Below are 18,442 nucleotides of genomic sequence, written 5' to 3' on the forward strand. Positions count from 1 at the left end.
ACGAGCAGGTAAGATCCGGGACAGCTGGCCAGGTGTACCACTTGCGCATAGCGCCTTTCCCCTCCCTTGAGGTGAAGACGTGCAGTCTTGACTCCAAGTCGTGTTCACAGACTGTGATCCCTGGATGACTTTCCTCCTTAGCCCTCTGGCAGTTGAGTTTGTGGAGAAACTCGCTGACCGGCCCAGTACGTGCGCTAATGAGCCCCTGTACTGAGGTAGGTGCTCCACATGTGCTGGTTCCCCGAAGGCAACTCCATGTGATATCTTCTGCAAAATCGTTTCCCTGTCGGCAAACTGCGTCTTCCTTGGACAGAGGCCCTCTGCCCCCGGTCACCATGCTCTGTAGAAACTCCTCCCCCTTCGGGTAGTACCTACCATGGGACCTCTCCATGTGACATACTTCCGACAAGACTCGGTAAGACCATGTGACGTAGTCCACTCAAAATACCCCCCCTCTTTTTGGGCGGGGTGTGGTCTCCGCGGTGTCTTCCCCTTGGGAGGGACACCCCCCAACGCAGACACTTATGGCTCCCAGTCGGTTAACAAATTCCACTCTTTTTAGGGAGAAAATTGAGAGAAAGGGGCCTCGGCTGGGCTAGCCTGTCCCTATAATTGGGCAGTCGACTTGTTCCTGAAGGACCGTTCGATGTTCATAAAAGCGTTGGGGGAGGTTACGTGACGGCCTGGTGTGCTGGCTATGAGGCACACAGTGGTCTGCCCGTCACTCACCACCAGTTCACGTAACACAGTTCAGATAGTTGTGGCGTTTTGTATAGGGATCCCTTGTGTCACTACATCGACACAACATCGAGTGAGTGACAGATAGGGAACGTCCTGTTTACTTTCGTAACCTCCGTTCCCTGATGGAGGGAATGAGACGTTGTGTCCCTCTTGCCACAACGCTGAACTACCCGCTGAAATGGCCGAGACCTGGTCTCGGCTCCTCAGCACAAAACCCGAATGAGTGGTTGCATACCAGCTCCTTTTATACCCATATGTCTGGGGGAGTGGCATGCAAATTCCACTCGTCAATTCTCACTGGCCTTTTTTCAAGAAAGCAGAGGTGTCTGGGGCTCCCAAGAGTGACCCCTAGTGTCACTACATCGACACAAAGTCTCGTTCCCTCCATCAGGGAACGGAGGATACGAAAGTAAACAGGATGTTTTCAAAATTATTTTTATGTGGCCTGTTGTGTGTAACACAGCAATTTCCTGGTGGAATGAACACTAGAGGTGCTAAAACAACAATGACTTTTATCCACTTTCACTCAAATCGTCAAATATAACGACATATTAACATTTCATAAACACATACTTTTTGCTCTTTTCCGTTCTTAATTATGACATATAAACACTTTTACTATAGCGCATGACTCATTTTAACGTTTGCAATACATGACCAACTACATTTACAAGCTTGTTTAAGTGTGATCTAATTGCGTGGTAGCCCAACTGATAAGAGTGTACTGCGATACAAAGGTCCAGGGTACAAGTCCTGAAGGGTACACAAGTCCACACGTGAGCCCAAAGTGTCATAGAAGCACCACAAAATGACGCGGTTGCTTCAGAAATGTTGTTTTTCATCTCACATTTGCTTTTTACGACACTATCGGTGAGGTTTAGGTTTATGGTTTAGGGTAGGAAGGTGGGCTTTCTTGATTTAAATCTCGATAGAACATTAACCACAAAAACTTCATCTGTTCAGGGAACATTTCACTCACTTTAAGTGCCACACAGTGGACATTTCACTTCAGAACTGCCCTGGGATGTGTAATGAACCAGATAATTTTTTTTTGCAAAAATATTGCCACAGTCACGCAATGTTCACTGCACGGGAGAAGGCACTCACAAATTGCGATGTCAGAGCACCTAGCCCTTTGAGGCATAGAGAAAGATAAAAAAAATTCAAAATAAGCTTTGGAGAAAGTTAGTAATGTTGTTAGTTTTGTAAATTGTTTTCTGAGGTTTGCTACCAAATCTTGCTGTTGAGCAGATGGATGAATTCAATAAAATTCACAATTAATATTTACTCAAATTCCATAATTTTTATTATCATTATTCATTATCATTATCATCATTATAATTGCTGGTTTTATAGTTATTATTATAATTAATAGTTGCCTAACAACAACAATTATAATTCAGCAAATAGGAAGTAAAAATGCATAGATATGATTTAAATATGAAGGCAAGTGTAGAAATAAATGACATGTACACATTTAATTACAAAGCCTTTTGTTTTAATATATATATATATATATATATATATTTGCAATGTGAATGATCATTTTTGACTTCATAACTATCCTATCTTTAGAAGTAACAGGCATTTAGAATAAAGTTTAGGACAAAAAACGTCAATATTTCTCACTTCGTGCTCATAGTTTTGAATGAATACATCATATTCAGTCGGGTGGTCACATACGGTCTAGCCGCACAAATATTTCAACGTATCAGAAGCTCAAATCAGATCTGAAATTCTGCATTTGCAGATGGTCAGAACTTCACAAAGACGCCATGCGACACTCTGCAGTTTCTCAATATGTAATTTGTCGGATGCAGTGAAAGGGCGGCTTCAGTCCGGAAAGATGAAAGAAAATGATCTGCAAAAATGTAGTGAGTACTTTTCAAGTTTAAATAAAATTGCGAGTAAAAAATACAAAAATGTCTTTGGAAATGTAATTAAGTAAAATTACAAATATTCAGTTTAAATTTCACTCTCAATTTCAAATCCAAAAAAAAATAATACTTAAGTATAATACTTAAATATTTTTACTTAATTACTTCACACCCCTGGGTGCTAAATATAAGGAGACAAAGGTGGAAACAACAACAACAATGGATGTGCACGTCAAGAGCGCGTTTGTTTGAGGAGGTCAGGAGATATCTGCATTTGTGTAACTTGAGTCTGAAGGAATATAAAAAAATCTTTATGGGTCTAAAGTCCTAAAGAGAAATAGTCCAGTATCTCATAGCAGTCATTGTGTGTATGCGCCAACTGCCTGTGTATGTGCACACATTTAAATTAAGTATAAAGTTGAAGTCAGAAGTTTACATACAGTACACCTTAGCCAAATACATTTAAACTCACAATTCCTGACATTTAATCGTAGAAAACATTCCCTGTCTTAGGTCAGTTAGGATCACTACTTTATTTTAAGAATGTGAAATGTCAGAATGATAACAGAGAGAATTATTTATTTCAGCTTTTATTTCTTTCATCACATTCCCAGTGGGTCAGAAGTTTACATACACTTTGTTAATATTTGGTAGCATTGCCTTTACATTTTTTAACTTGGTTCAAACATTTTGGGTAGCCTTCCACAAGCTTCTCACAATAAGTTGCTGGAATTTTGGCCCACTCCTCCAGACAGAACTGGTGTAAATGAGTCAGGTTTGTAGGCCTCCTTGCTCACACATGCTTTTTCAGTTCTGCCCACAAATTTTCTATCGGATTGAGGTCAGGGCTTTGTGATGGCCACTCCAATACCTTGCCTTTGCTGTCCTTAAGCCATTTTGCCACAACTTTGGAGGTATGCTTGGGGTCATTGTCCATCTGGAAGACCCATTTTTGACCAAGCTTTAACTTCCTGGCTGATGTCTTGAGATGTTGCTTCAATATATCCACATAATATTCCTTCCTCATGATGCCATCTATTTTGTGAAGTGCACCAGTCCCTCCTGCAGCAAAGCACCCCCACAACATGATGCTGCCACCCCCATGCTTCACGGTTGTGATGGTGTTCTTTGGCTTGCAAGCCTCACCCTTTTACCTCCACACATAACTATGGTCATTATGGCTAAACAGTTAAAAAAAAAAAAATGTCATAAGACCACAGGACATTTCTCCAAAAAGTAAGATCTTTGTCCCTATGTGCACTTGCAAACTGTAGTCTGGCTTTTTTATGGCGGTTTTGCAGCAGTGGCCTCTTCCTTGCTGAGCAGCCTTTCAGATTATGTCAATCTAGAACTCGTTTTACTGTGGATATAGATACTTGTCAACCTGTTTCCTCCAGCATCTTCACAAGGTCCCTTGCTATTGTTCTGCGATTGATTTGCACTTTTCGCACAAAACTACGTTCATCTCTAGGAGACAGAATGCATCTCCTTTCTGAGCGGTATGATGGCTGCATGGTCTCATGGTGTTTATACTTGCGTACTATTGTTTGCACAGATGAATGTGGTACCTTCAGGTGTTTGGAAATTGCTCCCAAGGATGAACCAGACTTGTGGAGGTCCACTTCTTTTTCTGAGGTCTTGGCTGATTTCTTTTGATTTTCCCATGATGTCAAGCAAAGAGGCACTGAATTTGAAGGTAGGCCTTAAAATACATCCACAGGTACACCTCCAATTCTGTACACCTCCTATCAGAAGCTAATTGGCTAATTGTCTAAAGGCTTGACATAATTTTCTGGAATTTAAAAGCTTCTAAAAGGCACAGTTAACTTGTAAACTTCTGAACCACTGGAATTGTGATCTAGTCAATTAAAAGTGAAACAATCTGTCTGTAAACAATTGTTGGAAAAACTAATCCTAATCCAAGTAGATATCCTAAACGACTTGCCAAAACTATAGTTTGCTAATATAAAATCTGTGAAATGGTTAAAAAAATTAGTTTTAATGACTTTAACCTAAGTGTATGTAAACTTCTGACTTCAACTGTACATTGAAAGGCTGAGCGTTCAACTGTACGCAGCTGCTAAGCATTCGCGTCAAAACCGAAGTACACTTTGGGCTTAAGAAGCAACATAAAAACTTCAGAAACTATCAATCCAGACAAAAACAACAACAACAACCATTTAGTGCTAGTTGGAGTAAAAAGTAGTTTAGGCTTAATATGTTGTGGGCTGTCATAACTTGAAGTAGTTAATGATATCAATGCAACTAATCTCGGACCCAGCCGCGGCCTGTGAATTTTAAGTCTAGGCCTTCAGTGCGATTCATGCCATTAAGAAAACACAGTTTCACAATGAATAAGACACCGACACATCATACATTATGTGACAGTCAACTAATAATACCAATTGAAATTTTAAAAATACGTCCATGCACGAAAGCCAGAACCAAGGAGGCCTAATACCAAGACAAAACTCTCAATCAATATTTGCGATTTAAATTTAGCTTGCAATACATTTTGTTTCGTCAGGGTACACGGTTACTTTTCAAAACCTGATCTGACACTGAATGCTCAAGCAGCCTAATTTACACTTAGAAAACTCCTGATGTTGCTATAACAATGCAAAAAGCACTTACCAATTTGCTTGAAGTGAAAATCAGTCCTCCTTTCCTGTTTAACTTATCAATCGCACAATCATGCAGAACATCTTAGGTTTTTAAATCCATAAGGATCTCTTTCTCAACGGCAATAAAAGCAGTGATGACAGCCGACTCTTCAGCAAGATCTCGCGCTCTTCGCTTTCAAATTACATACATCACTTAAAGCGTGATTGCATCACTCAAGCCCAGCTAGAAGGCCTGGAATGGGACATATCCTAAAGACCACACCCACAAGAACAAATAAATCAATCTGATTGGCTGATGAATCTGACAATCTGACTTTAGATGCCTATTCAATTACACTGTTGAGGGATTCTGTGGAAATTCTGAAGGCCTGATGGGGTGGAGCTCAGACTCATGCGCTGCTTCGGCTAACGAGCTCGGCTTCGGGCATGCAATTTGTGAAACAGTTGTCACACTTTGCTGGTAAGCATCGAGGAATAAATTCTGATTGGATACATTTTTTTGTTTTTTGCTATTCATTTGTAGATTAATTAGGAGTGGAAAACTATTGAAAATACATAGGCAAAAAGGTCAATGAGAATGAAAGGATGAAAAAATATTTATTTATTAGGTATGTTACGCCAGCAGAGAAGGCTTTGCTGGCCCTGAGAAATTGTCACTGCTTGGACCAATCGCTCCATGTAATCTACCCTCTCCTTAATCTTTGGTGGGTGAGGCACTGTTAAAAAACTACCCTGTAAAGTATCAGCACTATGGAGCCACATTTTTATTTGGCAATTTTTTTATACAAATTTAATACGCACGTTGCATTATTCGCTAAAAACATACGCTGATGTCAGTGAAAATATTGAAGACCGGAAAACAAAAACAGGCTTTCAGTCCGTGGAACTCTTTCGTGTACAGGAAAAAGGTGGATAGCTTATTGTAATATACCTTACTATAGCTAAGTACACACACACACCTTCTCCAGAAAGGTGTAGCTCCAGATCTTCCCATTGGCCCAGGTTCGGGTGATGATGCGTCCGTTGTCATAATCTCTGCGTTCGGTCCAGTTGCCTCTTTGTATGCTGGTGACCAGGCCCTCGATTGAATATGATACTCGCACCTGATTATATTTACTGGGGCTCCAGAGCACAGGCCTGCCTTGATCATCATACTGAACACGCAGGGTAAACTTACGATGGTCGTCATAGATTTTCCCCACCCGACTCTCCTGACTGTAGTCTATAGACAACACATTTCTATTGTGAGCCTGAGAAAGAGAGAAGGGGAAAGAAAGAAGTAAAACTTATGATCTTATAATATCAGTGTACACAGAAAGCATGCATGAAATAAAAAATTGGCAATAAAAGAACAAAACGTCTTTTTTAGGGGCGCAGAGGGAGACAGGGTTGACTTTATGGCCAGCATTAATCAGCGTATACATCAATGAATTGACAATGAGTTTGGAACAGTTTGAAACTTCTGGTTCCAGTCCACATGATTCAGATATCAAATTCCTGCTCTATGCAGATAACTTGGTTCTGCTGTCTCCCACTGAACAGGAGCTATTGCAGAGTCTGGACTCTTTCTGTGCCATAAAAAGATAATGTCCTGCAGAGATGCCTGTTAGAATTTGGCTGAATGTATTAGAATCAGTAATTGAGCCGCCTGCCCTTTACAGTGATGAGGTGTGGCGTCCACTAACAAATCAGACATTAGGCAAATGGGAAAAACATCCAACTGAGACCTTGCATGCAATATTGTGTAAAAAAAATATCTTACAAGTAAATGGGAGTTTCGCAAATAAAGCATGCAGGGTAGAATTAGGCCAATGATCATTAATTCAGTGATCCCTGTATCATTATAAAACCTTGCAATGAGAAGAGTTGAGCAAAGAAAACGGACCCCTTACTGAGCTGGTCTGGAGCTCTACAATTAATTGTACTAACATGTACATGCCCATTGAGACCAGAATAATTCTGTGAAACTAATTAGAATAAACCAAATAACAACACAAGCAAAACAGATTATATAACACATCTGGAAACCCAAACAAAGTTACAAAGTAAAATGCAATGCTATCTGGCCATTAAAATACTTTACCATGGCAGACTACTTATGTTCCAGACTAATTTTCAATTAACTTGGAAAGTCGGATACTTCCAATTTCCTGAAGAACATGTGCATATGTATGATGTCATGCATACATGGTGGCATCCAGGAAAATGTGCATAGTTAATGATAAACATTCACTTTTAACCCTCAGAGACCCAGCATAGCAGAACTGCAATGCTTGTTTAACCCTTAAACGCATACCTCGGGTCTTTAGTGACCCGGGACCTCATTCCACCCCTTGTACTTCATCCATTTTTTGGAGATGTGTGCACACCTCTTTAGTATTCCTCAATCTCTCTCTTATAGATAAATAATGGTTTAAGTACCATAAATTGTATTTTTATGATTAATTCATACAGTTGAAGTCAGAAGTTTACATACACTTTAGCCAAATACATTTAAACTCAGTTTTTCAGAATTCCTGACATTTAATCATAGAAAACATTCCCTGTCTTAGGTCAGTTAGGATCACTACTTTATTTTAAGAATGTGAAATGTCAGAATAATAGTAGAGAGAATGATTTATTTCAGCTTTTATTTCTTTCATCACATTCCCAGTGGGTCAGAATTTTACATAAAATGTTTTGTATTTGGTAGCATTGCCTTTAAATTGTTTAACTTGGTTCAAACATTTTGGGTAGCCTTCCACAAGCTTCTCACAATAAGTTGCTAGAATTTTGGCCCATTCCTCCAGACAGAACTGTTGTAACTGAGTCAGGTTTTTAGTCCTCTTTGCTCACACACACTTTTTCAGTTCTGCCCACAAATTTTCTATCGGATTGAGGTCAGGTTTTTGTGATGGCCACTCCAATACCTTGACTTTGTTGTTCTTAAGCCATTTTGCCACAACTTTGGAGGTATGCTTGGGGTCATTGTCCATCTGGAAGACCCATTTACGACTGAGCTTTAACTTCCTGGCTGATGTCTTGAGATGTTGCTTCAATATATCCACATATTTTTCCTTCCTCATGATGCCATCTATTTTATGAAGTGCACCAGTCCCTCTGCAGCAAAGCACCACCACAACATGATGCTGCCACCCCCATGCTTCATGGTTGGGATGGTGTTCTTCGGCTTGCAAGCCTCACCCTTTTTCCTCCAAACATAACGATGGTCATTATAGCCAAACAGTAACATTTTTGTTTCATTAGACCAGAGGACATTTCTCCAAAAAGTAAGATCTTTGTAACCATGTGCACTTGCAAACTGTAGTCTGGCATTTTTATGGTGGTTTTGGAGCAGTGGCTTCTTCCTTGCTGAGCAGCCTTTCAGGCTATATTGATATAGTCTTCCTGTTTCCTCCAGCATCTTCACAAGGTCCTTTGCTGTTGTTCTGGGATTTATTTGCACTTTTTGCACCAAACTACGTTCATCTCTAGGAGACAGAATGTGTTTTCTTCCTGAGCGGTATGATGGCTGCATGGTCCTATGGTGTTTATACTTGTGTACTATTGTTTGTACAGATGAACGTGATACCATCAGGCATTTGTAAATAGCTCCCAAGGATAAACCAGACTTGTGGAGGTGCACAATTATTTTCTGAGGTCTTGGCCGATTTATTTTGATTTTCCCTTGATGTCAAGCAAAGAGGCACTGAGTTTGAAGTTAGGCCTTAAAATACATCCACAGGTACACCTCCAATTCAGTACAACTCCTATCAGAAGCTAATTGTCTAAAGGCTTGACATCATTTTCTGGAATTTTCCAGGCAGCTCAAAGGCACAGTTAACTTAGTGTATGTAAACTTCTGACCCACTGGAATTGTGATACAGTCAATTAAAAGTGAAACAATTTGTTTGTACACAATTGTTGGAAAAATTACTTGTGTCATGCACGAAGTAGATGTTCTAATCAACTTGCCAAAACTATAGTTTGCTAATATTAAATCTGTGGAGTGGTTAAAAAATTTGTTTTAATGAATTCAACCTAATTGTATGTAAACTTCTGACTTCAACTGTATCTACACTGGCCGGCCAAAAGTTTGGAATAATGTACAGATTTTGCTCTTATGGAAAGAAATTGGTACTTTTATTCACCAAAGTGGCATTTAACTGATCACAATGTATAGTCAGGACATTAATAACGTGAAATATTACTATTACAATTTGAATTTTTTTAAAACTAATTTAAAGAGTTCTCATCAAAAAATCCTCCATGTGCAGCAATGACAGCTTTGCAGATCCTTGGCATTCTAGCTGTCAGTTTGTCCAGATACTCAGGTGACATTTCACCCCACGCTTCCTGTAGCACTTGCCATAGATGTGGCTGTCTTGTCGGGCACTTCTCACGCACCTTACAGTCTAGCTGAACCCACAAAAGCTCAATGGGGTTAAGATCCATAACACTCTTTTCCAATTATCTGTTGTACAATGTCTGTGTTTCTTTGCCCACTCTAACCTTTTCTTTTAGTTTTTCTGTTTCAAAAGTGTCTTTTACTTTGCAATTCTTCTCATAAGGCCTGTACCCCTGAGTCTTCTCAAAAACAAACACAAAGACAAATTAAGCTTCATTTAACGAACCAAATAGCTTTCAACTGTGTTTGATATAATGGCAAGTGATTTTCTAGTACCAAATTAGCAATTTAGCATGATTACTCAAAAATTACTTTTTTCAAATAGTGATGGTGTTGTTTTTTTTACATCAGTAATGTCCCGACTATACTTTGTGATCAGTTGAATGCCACTATGGTGAATTAAAGAACCAATTTCCTTCTGAAACAGCAAAATCTGTACATTATTCCAAACTATTGGCCGCCAGTGTATATACTGTAAGTTTACTACCACAAGATATCTATTTCATTGTTTATTACAAGAGAAATTAATAATATTTTGATACAAATAAATACTATATCATGTTGATTTTCTGTGCAACAATGAATTATCAACAATGGTGAATTATCATTACTCCATATGCTTGTACACATACATATTATACATGTTATTTCTTACTCAAAGTAGCACTGATGTGTCAGTGATTGACTTGATTTACATTTGACATTGCTATTTGATGAAGAAACAAAATGGCAGTAAACTATAGCAAGTACAACATGCAAACAGTCATCTGGGTGTCATACTGAAATTATGTAAGTGTGCATCTATTTAGACTAAATAAGTTCCTGAGAAAATATATGTGTAACTTATCGGTAATTTATGTGTAGGTTATGTGTATCTTATGTGTTATGTGTAGCTCAATATGTTTTTGAAAGCCAGTTGCGTCTCATTAAATTTCAGTGTGAAAATAATGAATCCTGTTCAGGATTTGTCCTGATTTGTTGCATTTCCTCTTTGATATATGAAAAATAATACATTAAAAAATATAAAAATATATATTATTCTATTATTTTCTAATTGTCTTGAATTTTTTTTTTGTGAAAATTTTGACACTATCTGGGCATTTTGTAGATCCATTTGTGATAGATATACGTAAGTGCCGGGTCTCTAAAGACCCAAACATGTAACAGTGTTTGGTGGAATTCCCATGCATTTAAGGGTTAAAGCAATTAAATAATATCAGATTTTTATTTTCAATTAAAAACTACACATAACAATAGCTGACAATTTGAACTGTATCAGAATGACAGTTTTGCTGCACAATGATGACTCTAAAGGCAGTCGCGCACCGGACGAGAAGTGCCACGCCGCGTCTAGGACACAGCACAGGTACCAAACACAGGGCACGTCAATGCAGTTCACGTGGTAGACAGTACACACAAAAGTTAGCGAGGTTTTCCCTTTTTAAAGAATGAACAAGGCTAGAGTAAATAATATATGCCTAGTGATAATGATGTGGGTCGCATTTAATGGTAACATTTTTGAATTGCACTCCGTGGCATGGCAGAAATTTGAGCAGTTGTAGGTGTGCGTACATTCATAGAAAACAATTATTTCGAATTTTAGAATGCGCCATGTCGTCCGACAGACGCGTCCGCTGTGCATGCCCCTTAAGACATTACAGCTTCATTTTCGGTTACAGCATACTTTTCTGTAAAACTGCTTTGAAACAATGTGTGTTGAGAAAAGTGCTATAAAAATAAAAATAACTTGACTTTTAGTATGGAAAAAATGCATATTAACTGTCACAGCTTGCTAAAGTCACAAAAAAGGTTGCAGCTTGCCCTGTCAAATATATTTTTTCTGAATTCCAAAAATACAGTGGCTATAAAAAGTCTACACACCCCTGTTAAAATTGCAGGTTTTTGAAATGTAAAATATGAATCGAAGATAAATCATATCAGATCTTTTTCTACCTTTAATGTGATATTAAAACCAACAAAATTCAAGGAACAAACAAACAGAAACTTTTAAGAAAAAAAGAAAAGAAATTAAAAACTTAAAATTACCTGGCTGCATAAGTGTGCACCCTTTTTTAATGGGGCATGTGACTCTGTTTGGAATTAACCATTCACATTCAAACTCTTACTCAAAAGTAATTATAATCTTCCAGTCATCAATTAAGTGATGAATAAAAATCAACTGTTTCTGTAGGATTTTCTTGGAGTCTTCTTGGTTGCATCTTACTGCTGAAGCCATGGTTCGCAAAGAGCTTACAAAGGATGTGCGGGGTCTCATTGTGAACAGGTACTCGATGCCTGTGACAACAATATTCCGTATTCTTCATTTGTCTGGGCTGTGGCCGCAGGGTGGCAAGACGGAAGCCATTACTCACAAATTTTGCCAAAACATATATCCAGTCACCCAAAACCATGTAGCAAAATGTTTTATGGTCTGATGAAACCAAGATAGCTCTTTTTGGCCATCATTTTAAAAGGTATGTTTAGCGCAACAAAAAAAAAAAAAAAGCATGGTGGTGGAAGCATCATGCCATGGGGCTGCTTCCCTTAAGCTGGGACTGGGGCACTAGTCAAGATAGAAGGAATCATGGATGGTCCCAAATACCAGTCCATTTTGTCACAAAACCTGCAGGCCTCTATTAGAAAGTTGAAGATGAAAAGAAATTTCATCTTTCAGTACGATAATGACCCCAAACACAATTTTAAGTCAACAAAGGAATGGCTTCAGAAGATAAAGATCAAGGTTTTGGAATTGGTCAGAGCCCAGACCTAAATACAGTAAAAAACTTGTGGAATGACTTGAAGAGGGCTGTGCACAGGAGATCCCCTCAAAATTTGATCGACCCGGAGCTTTTTTGCCAGGAAGACTGGGAAAATTTTTTACAAATCAAGATGTGCTAAGCTGATAGACTCTTATTCAAAAAGACAGGCTGCTGTACTAAAAGGTGCTTCTATCAAGTATTAGTTGAGGGGTGTGCACACTTATGCAACCAGGTTATTGTAAGTCTTTTATTTATTTATGTTCCTAAAAAGTTTCCATTTGTTGTTCACTTCAGTTTGGTTGATTGCAATATCACATTAAAGGTAGAAAAAGATCTGAAATGATTTATCTTAGATTCATCTTTTACATCTCAAAAACCAGCAATTTTAACAGGGGTGTGTAGATTTTTTTTTATAGCCACTGTATTTACTAATTGAAAAATTATTACATCCCCCAAAAATATCAACTAAACGGAGATAAAATGCAATGCTGGGCATTAGTGGTCAAACTTTTTACTATGTATATTCACACAAAAAAGCTTATTCATTAAGCATAGAAACACTAACAATTTTAAGTGATTTTCAGCTGATTTTTGTGCTACTCCATTTAAAATTCTTTGTTTATGGTATTCATTGTATATTAAATCTACTACATTTCATCGAGATGGGTATTTTTTTTTTATTATTTTGATTATACCAGCAAATAAATCATCAATACCAATAGTCATCGTTAGTTTTAAATAGTCACATTTTTTAACCGTTCATGAATTTACCCTAACCGCTTGGAATTAATTATTTTTTATATACTTTTGTGTGCTGAATTGTGTTATGAATTCAAAACTTCCACTTATTGTCTTAAAAACAGTGGTGAAATTGTGCAAATCTAAATGCCCAATGTTGCAGTTTTGTAAAGCTTTTAGAATAGTTTGAAGAGCAGAGATTGTGAAATGGAGAGTGAGTTACAAGCTCAAACAGTTACAACAGAACAATATATGGTCATAAGCTATCAAGTAGGAACATCCACATCTGACTTTGAACGGAACACAGCATTATCCACCTTGACTTATAAAAATCTGTTTCAAGGCAACACTGTACTGGCAGCACAGTGTGTCTTTGCCTGTCAGCATGTGAAGGACAGTAAGAAACTGGTCTTGTCTCTTTTTGTCTTTCTTTCTCATAAACCAATAATAATTAGGGGCCAAGCACTGAAATTGCGTAGGTACCTATTGTAATCGTTAGTGTTCTTCTTCTTCTACTTCCGTCAATGAGTCTATGGCTGCCCAAAGAACTGTATGTAAAGCTGTGAAATTTGGCACACAGATAGAGGGCAGTCTGAACATTGACTGGAGCAAATTTGGAGTCTCTAACTCAAACACTCACAAAGTTTCACACGTTTATGCTAATAACTTTTGAACCATACGTGCTAGAATCAAAATAATCTTTACTGACTCCTTGGCTCGAGACAAATTTATTGCACCCTATGTCGTCATTTTCCATCTTGAAATTTTTTCCGCCATTTAGAATTTTTCAAAAAACCTACTTTTTTCAAACTTGTCCTAAACTGTTCATCTGATTTGCATGAAAACTGAATCAGATCATCTTCAGACCAAGCTAACTAAACGTTATGGAAGTAAAGTTGATTAGTCAAACGGTTCTCGAATAACGTGCAAACAAATTTGACGTAGAGTACACCAAATTGGACATGAGAATATATCTCCGCAACGCTTTAGCGTATTCACACCAAACTTGGTGTGCCTAATAACAACCATGACCTGAGGGTACCTGTACAGTTTCGAAACAGCGCCACCTAGTGGTCACGAGATATGAAAAATGCATATTTTTACGTATAACTTCTGACGATTTCACCTATCCACAAATCTGGTCTTGTTAGATTCTGTGTAGGATGCAGAGTCGAATGATACCAAATTTTCTTATATCAGCCATTTTGGGCATCACCCATTTTGAATTTTGTTGTAAAATGCTTTATTTTTCAAACGCATTAACATATCCTTACGAAACTCGTTATGTGTCATTGGCACAATGCCCTGAAGGTACTCAAAAGGCTTTGGGACAGCGCCACCTTCTGGTCAAAAGTTATGCCAAATTTTCACAAAATGCTAATAACATTTGACTACCTTGTGCTATTGCCATGAGACCAGTCTTGGTAGATTCCGTGGGTCATGCCGAGAATGTGGATACCAGTTATGCCATGATCGATCGAACTTCTTGTCTGCCATTTTGAAATCCTTCAAAAACCTACTTTTTCGAACTCCTCCTTGAGTGTTTGTCAGATTTTAACCAAAATCGAATCAGACCACCTTCAGACCATGCAAACAAAAAGTTATGGATTCTGCGTTGATAGACTAAACCGTTTTCGTTTAACACAACAATGAATTTGATGGCAAGGTGGCAGAATGGTTTTCAGGCTCTATCTTGGCAACGCTTTGGCGTATTGACATTAAACTTTATATGTGTCAACATGATTGAACCTTGACCACACCAAATCAATTTGGTGACAGCGCCACCTGTTGGTCAAAAGTAATAAGCTTTTATGTCCCAATGCAATTGATAGTATTCATGGTTTTTCAACCATTTTGTCTAAAATCACAACCAGATTACTTATTTTTTTTGCCATTGTTATGCCTAATAATGGTTGATGTGCTTGGCCCCTTAATTGCTGCTTGCAGCTATATTTATTATTATTTGTTCTCATCTTTTATTTATTGTACACTGACCATCAATTACAACCTTTGTCTGAGCTACCTTGCAGCAGCTTTGGCAATTTAATAGTGATGTTATTTGTAGTGCCAGTAAAGCACAATAAGAAAAAGTGGAGGAGAGAAAGTGTGAATAGAAGAGAAAATGAAAGAAATTAGAGAAACATGTTTGAAGAAAAATCGTATGGCTGTATGCTTGATTTTATGCACCTGTTAGCAATGGGTGTATCTGATATAGCCAAACCCATTTATAAGAAGGGGGTGTTCCTCCCATTCATTTTACTAATAGTGGTCTTTCTCCTCCTCATACTATCTCTGATTACACATTCTTCCTTTGCACATTACATGTCATACCTTTGTCATCCTACCCTGCATGCACATTACTAGGCATTATGTGTACTGTATATTATTGTGTCTGTGTTACCCTCAGTCTGCGTTCATATGATGTGTAATTCCCTTTGGCCTGTTCACGTCTCTGTCTCCACTCAATAAGGCTGTGAACTGGTTCCCCCGGCAACGTGATGTTGCACCTTCCGACCGTAGGATGAACCAGGCCTGCTGATGCCCCCGGCAACAGCCCTGATGGCACGGTTGGTTCAGTATTGAGAGTAACGTCCATTCCACTGGCATATGTCACCCAGAGAGAGCCATCATCTCTAACACCATACACACTAACAGAGTGAGCTACAGAGAGAGAATGAAAGGGAGAGAAAACTATAAATACATTTTCATTACATTTCTGATTGCATTTCAATTGAATGTAATTTATTACCTGAAATAATTTTTTTTGTGATTAACATTTATTATTGATTCATAGAGGAAATAAAGAAAATCAAAACACATATACACAGAATCAACATTTATAGAATCCAATAGAATCGACGTAAAATGTTGAATTGCATAAGGTACACCCTTGCATCTCTAGATGCAGACTTGACATTTTTTAGAATCCTAGCTCACACTCCCTCCTCCAATACCAAGTTTAAATCTTTCTCCCATAATCTCTTGATAGAAGTTAAAGCTCCGTCCCCCAGATTCTGAATTAGCAGGGAGTAATAATACTTAATGCCCTGTTTGGGCCACTTGAAGGTGCCTGGCTGAAAAGCTGTTACCGAGCAGTACACTGTTAGAGCCAAGCTTCGGATTTAGACCAATTAACTCTGTATCCTGAGAAATTAGAAAAGGAATTAATAATTCTGTGGAGGCAAGTCATAGATCTAGTAGGGTCGGAGACGAACAATAAAATATCATCTGTGTAAAGCAAAAGCTTATGCGCCACACCTCCCGCCACCAACCCTGGAAAAGCAGCATCCTCCTTTCTTATCGCAGCTGCTAATTGTTCCAGGGCAAGACAAAACAATAATGGGGAAAGAGGGCAACCCTGCCAGGTGCCGCTATCCAGATAAAATAATCTGAAATGAATCCAATTGTTTGTACCGCCACTACCGGGTGTCTATAAAGTAACTTAATCAAACCAATAAAAGTATTCCCAAACCCATACATTTCCAAAATCTTAAAAAGATTTTGAAATAAAAAGATAATCCCATTCTACCATCAACAACACCTTCTCGACGTCAAGTGAGATGGCAGCAACCGGAGTCTGATCATTCGCTACTGACCACATGATATTGACGAAATGCCTAATGTTATCAGAAGAGCTGCGGCCCCAAATAAACCCCACCTGACCTATATGTATATGAGATGTCATAACCTTACTTAATCAGTCTAGCTGGATCCAGGAAATTGGATGGTAACTCTTATACTCGCTTGGATCTTTGTCCTTTTTAAGAATCAGACTGAATGATTCCGTATAAACTTTTAGCAAATGTGAAGCCAATTCTGTAGCATAAGATCTAAAAAAATCAGCGGCAAAGCCATCTGGCCCCGGAGCCTTGCTTGTAAGCGAGGCCTTAATTACCTCGCCAAGCTCCTCCAAGTTTATCTCAGAATCAAGAGAATTTTTTTGCTCAGCCGTCAGTTTAGAAAGTTCAAATGGTTCCACAAAGTTTCTAATGTCCTCATCAGTAGACGAAGATGTGGAACTATAGAGATCAAGATAGAATTCTTTAAAAGTATTATTAACATCAATGGCTGAGGTAAATATTTCACCACCCGCAGATTTCACTGACTATATGGTAGAAAAAGACTCTCTCTGTTTTATATATCTAGCCAGAAGTTTTCCTGCCTTATACCCCCTGACTGTCTTGCCCTGAATAGCTATAACTCCACCTTCTGCGACAAAATAGTGTTATATCTGTATTTCAATCGGGTCAATTCTCTGAGGCCATCAGACAACATTCGGCACTTCAGCTCTGCCTCGGCACTTTTAATATTCCCTTCCAACTCCACGAGTTCTCGTGCTTTGGATTTTTTGGTGAATGAGGCATACTGTATGATCCAGCCCCTAAGAACTGCCTTAAGTGCCTCCCAAGCCATGCCCACAGAGGACACTGAGGACCAGTTGGTCTCAATATAAATACTGATTTCAGCCTTTAACATTTCTTGGAAATCAGGATTTTGCAAAAGGGATACATTAAAGCACCAACTATATGATTTCCTTTTCTCCATATGTGGCAGCACCTCTAAACTCACCAGGGCATGATCTGAGACTAAAAAGTTTCCAACTGAGCAATCAACAACAGATTAAATGAGGGACTTAGATATAATAAAACAAATCTATTCTAGAATAAATCTTATGGACTGAAGAAAGAAATTGATAGTCCCTACCAGATGGGTTCAAAAGTCTCCAAATATCTGTAAGACCAAGATTTTTACACATCCTGTGAAGCATCAGTGTTGCTCTAGGGGCTTGCACACTTTTGCTTCACTATGATCAAGGACTGAGTCCATCAAAAGATTAAAGTCTCCTCCCAATTTTATATCATGAGGGGTGCCAGCGGCTTGCAACATCCCTTCCAGATCTATAAAAAAGCCCTGATCATCAAAGTTAAGTGTGTAAATATTAGCCAAAATAAGACTTTGCCCTGTATAATGACTCTTCCTAATTTATCTTTAATCTGTTTGAGACATTTGAATTGTAGATGCTTACTTATCAGTGTAATGACTCCCTTGCTCTTACTTGAGCCAGCACTAAAGAAAACATGTCCACCCCATATCTTCCCAAATTGTTCAGCTTCCTGCAGGGAAAGATGCATTTCCTGAAGAAACACTATATCATATTTCTTATGCTTAAGAAGAGAAATAACCTTTCTTCTATTTATGGGGTGCCCCAACCCATTCTCATTCCACGTGGAGAGAGACAATCCGCTCATATTAACGTTTAACATTGATATATGAGTAAAAATAGATTGTGTGTCAAAAACAAAATTATAAAGACCA

At 38.4% G+C, this 18,442-nt stretch overlaps 1 protein-coding gene across 3 annotated transcripts in view; it reads right to left on the reverse strand.

Annotated features, from left to right (window-relative positions):
* Window positions 1-18,442, reverse strand: part of LOC127419502 (teneurin-1-like) — a 300,512-nt gene that overhangs the window by 15,524 nt on the left and 266,546 nt on the right. For all 3 annotated transcript variants that reach the window (XM_051660961.1, XM_051660952.1, XM_051660942.1), the window contains 2 exons: window positions 15,528-15,787; window positions 6,202-6,492 (listed from right to left, as the gene is read on the reverse strand). In XM_051660961.1, the coding sequence (XP_051516921.1) occupies window positions 6,202-6,492; window positions 15,528-15,787 (551 nt within the window). The remainder of the gene's footprint in view (window positions 1-6,201; window positions 6,493-15,527; window positions 15,788-18,442) is intronic.

Source organism: Myxocyprinus asiaticus, chromosome 3, assembly GCF_019703515.2.
Source record: "Myxocyprinus asiaticus isolate MX2 ecotype Aquarium Trade chromosome 3, UBuf_Myxa_2, whole genome shotgun sequence".
NCBI lineage: Eukaryota > Metazoa > Chordata > Actinopteri > Cypriniformes > Catostomidae > Myxocyprinus > Myxocyprinus asiaticus.